Source organism: Electrona antarctica, assembly GCF_951216825.1.
Source record: "Electrona antarctica genome assembly, chromosome: 2".
Classification (NCBI taxonomy): Eukaryota; Metazoa; Chordata; class Actinopteri; order Myctophiformes; family Myctophidae; genus Electrona; species Electrona antarctica.
Window position 1 is genome coordinate 36,964,296 of NC_136807.1, and position 7,132 is coordinate 36,971,427.

Below are 7,132 nucleotides of genomic sequence, written 5' to 3' on the forward strand. Positions count from 1 at the left end.
CTTTACACAGCCAGTGTTGCCATGTCTGCTTATTATAAGCCACTTTGGGCTTCTTTTTCTGTAAAGTTGCTTGTAAATAATATTGGTAGTATAGTACTAGTTGGTAGTAATATTGCTTTTTGGGGGCTTGTTTCCTAAATCCTAATGTCGTTTATACTAGTGATTCTCACATTTGTGGGCTTGTAGATCGGCTATTTTCTAGTGCTTCTTTTGGGCTTGTCTTCATAGACCCTGTTGCTTATTTCTCTCACAAACTCTTACTCTGGCAACACTGGTAACTTCCTCTTCTTCGTTTACACCAGCACAGCAGAGCAGCAGGTCGTCGCTCGTGGTGGACATTACATTGGACAAGTTGTGTTTGTTGGAGCGAACCACCACAACTAAAATAACCATGCCTCGTATCTATATCGGACGACTAAGCTATCATGTTCGTGAAAAGGACATCCAGAGATTTTTCGGCGGATATGGAAAGGTCGCGGAAATTGATTTAAAAAATGGGTGAGTTTTTCGTTTCGTTGTGCATTTTGGAAAACGCGGGTTAGCTGCTCGACGTTACCCCCGGGCCGTGCTAGCTGCTAGTGCTAACGGTGCTAACTCCCCGGAAGAGTATCTACGATGTGTTAAAAAACAATTAATTAATCAGAACCTCGAAATATATTGAGTGGGCTTTTACACAGTCATTGTCGAAAACGACTATAGCGATATATTTCGCGATATAAACTTTGCCGTGCCAGTGATAATGTGAGTGTGGGACAATGTGCATGCCAATATGGCGCCTTGCATGGTGTCGTCGTGTTGAGGCGAGCCAGCGTGCACAACATTACTGCGTTATTGTTCCAAAAACTCACGACGGTGGTTTTATTTAACCACTTTTCAACCAGTTGTATGTCTCCCTGGTAGTTAAAACGAACGCTAGTTTGAATTGAAACCGTAATCGTTAAGCATTTCCCCCCGAATTGTATTCGTCTGTAGGTACGGGTTCGTGGAGTTCGAGGATAACCGAGATGCCGACGATGCCGTATATGAATTGAACGGCAAGGAGCTGTGCGGGGAGCGGGTGATCGTGGAGCATGCCCGTGGACCGCGACGAGACCGGGATAGCTACGGTGGAGGAGGAGGAGGAGGAGGAGGAGGAGGAGGTGGTGGTGGGGGCTACGGTGGCGATCGCGGCGGCGGCGGCGGTGGCGGTGGTGGTGGTGGTGGTCGCAGTAAGTGCAGTCTATTCCAACACACACTCTCTCCCTTCCCATTGGAGACACACTACACACCACAACTCGCCATTATTCAGAGACACAGTGGATTAACCATTTTGTTGACTCTTTGATTTTCAGGTGTGGCATCAAATGTTTATCTTATGCCAGTAGTGGATTAGCTTTTAAACGTGCCAGGTTTTTTTTATCTGCATGCAAATAGCAGTAGTTATGCAAGCCTATTACGTAATAACCTTCAGTACAGGCAGTACTCTATATTCTATGTCAGTGGTTCCCAAAGTGAGGTCCGGGGACCCACAGGGGTCCTTGAGGCAGTTCCATGGAATCCCCAGCTAAATGATAGTTTCAAACCGAATGGACCCTTATGGGTCTGTAACTCTGAGTGTACAAATTGACCCGTTAAGGTCCATTTGGTTCCATTTGTACACTCAGAGTTAAATTAACATTGATTTCACAATATAAATTGGTGTCTCAGAGATAGAAATACCATTAAATGGGGGTCTGTAGATGAATGCAGGTCAAACTGGGAGGTCCTTGAAATTAAACATTTTGAGACCCATTGTGGGGGTCCTTGTGTGAAAGTTTGGGAACCACTGTTGTATGTTATGTAATGATTCTAATGGAACCAAGTTCACCTGTGGTTTAACAAAGTCAAGACTGACTTTACATTTTTAGATTATTATTTTTTAGATTTGGCCTAACAAAAGCCCCTTTCTGAGGTCATACAAAGTGAATTGTAGTAGACTAGTAGTTGTATGTCCTGGACTACAAAGCCTTATGTAATATTCGATACTTGGTCAATGCTGTGTCCATTTCCTTTTTTGTTTTTCCTTTTTTGGGCAAGGTTAAGTTTTCATGGCCTCATCTCTTTGCGTGTTTGCCCTTGAGTATGTTTATTGCAAACACTCATCTGTCATCTCATGTAGCTTGCAGTGTCTAGTCTAGAATATTTTTTTTGTCAAATGTACATGTTTTACTTAAGTTTTTTAAATATTTATATATTCAACATTAACAAAACCTTGATGTTTCAATTTGAAAGAGTCCAGTTGCGGCTGAGAGTCCATTGAGGCTAAAGATGACTGGCTAAAGATGACTGCCTGTCCCGTTTGGCCTTGGCTTTCACCTTACAATGTGTGTGTCACCTACCTTTGCCCCCTCTTGATCCTTGGCTGACCTAACCGGAAGCCATGATGACAGCAGCCTTTTGCCAATAGACCAGGGGTGATGGTGAGGATTGCCATTGGTTTTTATGTTGACAGCAAAAAAGTGCCGCAACAATAGTAAAGAACTTTTCTCACGCAAGAAATGTTAGTGGATTTTGTAAGTAAGTGAACACAGGGGAAAAGAAATAGAAAATGAATGACATCTGGTCAGATGGTACAAAAGATTTTATCTATTGCGGTTGACTCGTTTTTTCTTTAATTTGACTGAACGTTGTTGTTGACAGCAACATATGTGGATGCACCACCCTTTTCATCTGTTTTTCAGGGTTCAAAGGTCTTGCAAGAACATCACTGTCCATTTGTTAATGCAGCTAAAAGAATCACCTGTGTGTTATGCTCGGGCCAGACAAGGCTTGGTGTTGCTCGAAACAGATGCAGTGGTGTTCTTTGCAGCAGTGAACAACTTCCAAATGCTGACCTGTACAAACTTTTAAGAGCCCAAGCAGCAGCTTTGGTAGATCACTTAATGAAGGTTTGTCTTATTGTTGAAAATGGAAACGGAAGGTCTTGTATTATTTTTCTCTCTCGCAAGATCCAATCTTTTTGGTCAGCTTGGACTATCTGCCTAGTCACTGGCTCACGATTAATCAATCAGGCTGATCTTTTTGTGTCAGTTTGAGAGAAACAGACTTTTTGTCTTTGTTTCCCGTCTGACAGTCTCCATTTCCTGTTGTTTAAAGGTAGCGGTGGTTACAGAAGCCAAAGCCGCACTGGCAGGGATAAGTATGGACCTCCGGTTCGTACTGAGTACCGACTCATTGTGGAGAACCTATCAAGCCGCTGCAGCTGGCAGGACCTGAAGGTGAGCATGTTGGACAAGTCATTTGATTTACCATGTACAGTAGCTAATACAGCAGTGCCACCACTGCTGTCTTGGAAGAGTGTATGGTTTCATTCAGCCATCAACTCTACAGTTGGCCTCACTAATTGGCATAACTTCAACCAGAGAGAGGGGGGGTGGGGGTGTAATGTGTTTGGCTGGAATCCTGCCTACACTTTGCACCATTGCACATATATCTATGGATGGTGTCAGATATGCATGGGGTAGCAAACTCTCCAACTGCAGTGGCGAATGAGGCATCTAGATTTTTATATCATGTATAAAACAACCAAATCTTGTGCCATTCCAGGACTTCATGCGCCAGGCAGGAGAGGTGACCTACGCAGATGCCCATAAGGAGCGCACCAACGAGGGCGTAATCGAGTTCCGCTCCCAATCAGACCTGAAGCGGGCCATTGACAAGCTGGACGGCACAGACATCAATGGTAGAAAGATACGTCTGGTGGAGGACAAGTCTCGCCGACGGAGGTCATATTCTGGCAGCCGATCCAGGTCAGGGTGAGTTTAAGGGCTCCGGGAAGATTCCCCTTTAGAAACATAGTTTCTGTGTGCTGGTCATCTAGAGCTAAATATGCTAACACATGCAACAACAATAGTAATATAACAGTAAGAGTAGTATAAAAATCAGTAGGTGGCTGATAAATTATGTAAAATTGTGATTATAACAGACATTATAAAGAGCATGTGGAGCTGTTAAAATGGCTTAGGGCCTCCAAAATTAATATACTGTTTCCTGCAAATTAAGCACCTGAAAATAAATCCTCCTCAGGTCTCGAAGCCGCCGTCGCTCCCGCAGCAGGAGCCGTCGGAGCAGGAGCTCCAGGAGCCGTTCCAGATCCCGCTCCAGGTAAGATCAAGATTGAATTGTATACGACTATGTAGTAAATTTGAAAGAAGTCATTTTAGTTGGAGAACATGATTCCAATATGGCCAGGTATATTACAGTAAAAGAAATTGGTAAGTTACTGCATTTTAGAGGCTAAAAGTACATTTTAACATTTTAATTTAACTATTCCTTGCAGATCTCGTTCCCGTAGTAACAAGAGGGGTCGTCGTTCCCGTTCCAGGTCAGGAAGGAAGTCCGAAAGCAAGTCTCGCTCCCGTAACCGCAAGTCTCGTTCCCGCAGCCACAAATCCCGATCGCGCAGCCACAAATCCCGTTCCCGCTCTGGAGATCGCAAGTCAAAGTCTCGTTCAAAGAGCCGCTCTAAGGTGAAGTCTGAACGTGATTCTCGCAGCCGTTCCAAGGAGAAGGCTGCTGACAAGAAGTCACGTAGCCGCTCGCCAAAGAAGTCACGTAGCCGCTCGCCAAAGAAGTCACGTAGCCGCTCGCCAAAGAAGTCACGTAGCCGCTCTCCAAAGAAGTTGCGTAGTCGCTCACCGTCTCCGGTGGAGAATGGCAAGGAAGAGCGCGAAGCTTCCCATTCCCCTTCCCCTCAGAAAGCTGAGGACCAACACGCCACGTCTGAGAAACGTTCCGCCTCACGCTCCAAGTCCAAGTCCCGCTCAAGGTCTCGCTCGCGGTCTAGATCAGCCTCTCGGGATTAGGTTGTTTCAGCTGCTGATAATTGTTTAGTTTTTCCTTATTACTATGCTTATTTGTAACAGTTTTGATGAATTGCTCATGCTTCCTGAGTTGTCTTATCTGTTCCTCCCACAAGTGTGCACTTGTTTCATGTTAAGATTTGCATTTGCTAGATTATAAATATATACTAGAATCTCGGCATATGCTAGTGGGTAGGAATAGGTTAGTTATCATTTCTTCATTCTCCTGTCCATTAGTATTTCCTAGGATTTGTAGTCGTCGTGTTTTTGATTCAGTCTCAAGTGCATGCTTGTAGGGAAAAAATAGATTTGGTTTTGTTAACTCCCCCATCCCCCCCCCCTTTTCTCCATGCCTTAATGGTTGCATTTCAGTTGTAACATTTGTAATCATTTCACTCTAAATTGCATAACCAGAATGCTAAATAACGTACAAAACTGCATACTAGAAGGCACAACGAAGTTTGGAATTTTATTTTCGTTGGAAAACAAGTGGTGCAAAGATCCCAATGTCTTGAATTTTCTTTTTTTAAATCTTGTACATAGAGCTAATGATTTTCTCCTCTGCTCCGTTCCTTCAGTCTTATATTTTGTCAGGGGCCTGCAGTGAGTGGTCTATTTAAAAAATGTCCCCACTATTTCATAATTACTTGGCAGGATAAATGTCTAGAGATGCCTCATTTGCAATTTACAACTATCTTCAGTGTCTGATTTGTCAGTGATGTGTATTATCTTCTGAGTAAGGAATTTGACAATCCATAGTCCCCCCCCGCCCCCCATTTTTGATGTACAGCTAATCATTTCAATTAGAAATATGTCCAAATCAATGGGCATAATGTGCAAAGAATTCTGTTCTAAGAGTGGCAGTGGCTCAGGATATAAAGTGTCCGCTTGGGAAGCCAAAGGTTCCCAAATCAATCCTCCGGTCTTCCTGGCTTTGTGTCCTAGTGTCCTGAGCAACACCCTAAACCCCAGATGCTGTTCAATATTTCCCATCCATCATCATCCAATTTTTGGGTCACCAAGCTAACCGTTAAAGCAGAGAATACCAGGCCACATTACCTAACTGGCTGGGGATGCTGAGGTGTTCAAAGGCCAGCATGCAGATATAACCCACACACACCCATCTGTTCCTTGGTCTGCCCCGTGGCCTCCCAGCTGGATGATAGTTGCCCACCTATGTCTGTGGCCATGTTAAGGGTATTGGAAGAAAAAAAACCTTTGTGGTCAAAGATACATGTCCATTTTTATTGTACATTTAATTAAAGTTCTTAATGAAAACATTGACTTTGTTGTGTTGCCTTCCTTGCTAAACGATTGGCACTTGTATAGACTGCAGTACCACCGCCACATATATTTCTAATTATATAATAAATGCTTTAACATTAAGGGCTGGGCATTTCTGGATAAATGAACAGCAGCAATATTGTGTTTAGGGGGGGTCTCCAAACGAAAACAATACTTTATCTCTAGAATATCTAGACTCCCTCCAACCCCCCCCCCCCCCACCCGACTGCCGAATACATCGACATATATTTTTATGGTGTAAAATCTACCATTGTGGAGCGAATTCAATGCAAGTCTTTGACTGTTGTATTTGAGCATCGGCAGTAGTGTAGACGCATGCGCTGTCAGAGCTCCGGAGCCGCAGGAGATAGAGCTGGTAAGCCAAAATTTCAGTTCCTGAATTGATCAGTATAGACATGCATTTATTTATTTAGTATAATTATTATCCGCTAATCTGTACAGACATCCGTCAAGTGTAGGAATTTCCGACGATATGGTGTCACCGTCTTGCTCTTGGTTCGCAAATGAGGCTATAGCGCCGCATGGCATGCACTTGTGAATATAACAGCACCCTACGTTGTTTAATACATGTCAAATGTTGGCTTTTAATTGACGTGGTTTAAGAAATGGTTTGCAATAATGACTAAAATCGTCAGATTATGATAGCCTAAAGGTCTGCGATGTTTTAGGACTCATTCATTCGTGATCTTGCCAGAATGGATTTCTCTCTCTCTCTCCCTTCCCCTTTTTTGTATTGTAGACTAAATGGGATTTACACAGGAATTGAGACCCTGTGTGTTTTTTTTTAACTCATTTTGCTTAAAGGATTTCTGATCCTCCGCCATTTTAACGGAATTGGTGGCTTTTGGTGGCACGATACGAGTAAACATTGCAAAGGCTGTGTCACTATAGGCTACTAGCCATTTATTAAAATAAAAAAAACAGCATCTAAGATTTTCGAAAAGTCACCCAGGGTCAGTAGGTTTCTGTTTCCCCTTTAGGTTACTTGGTTGAATAACCCTTTGTAG

The 7,132-nt window shown here is 43.3% G+C and overlaps 1 protein-coding gene across 2 annotated transcripts; it reads left to right on the forward strand.

Moving 5' to 3' along the window:
• Positions 1-270: 270 nt before the first annotated feature.
• Positions 271-6,100, forward strand: srsf6a (serine and arginine rich splicing factor 6a). Of its 2 annotated transcripts, none has more exons than XM_079492368.1 (6): positions 271-498; positions 973-1,208; positions 3,115-3,236; positions 3,565-3,773; positions 4,045-4,122; positions 4,298-6,100. In XM_079492368.1, exons 1-6 carry the CDS (start codon positions 392-394, stop codon positions 4,821-4,823), a joined length of 1,278 nt encoding a protein of 425 aa, XP_079348494.1. In that variant the 5' UTR covers positions 271-391; the 3' UTR covers positions 4,824-6,100. The 2 variants fall into 2 exon arrangements, with proteins under 2 accessions (XP_079348494.1, XP_079348495.1); XM_079492369.1 differs by having other exon boundaries at positions 3,565-3,767.
• Positions 6,101-7,132: the final 1,032 nt, after the last annotated feature.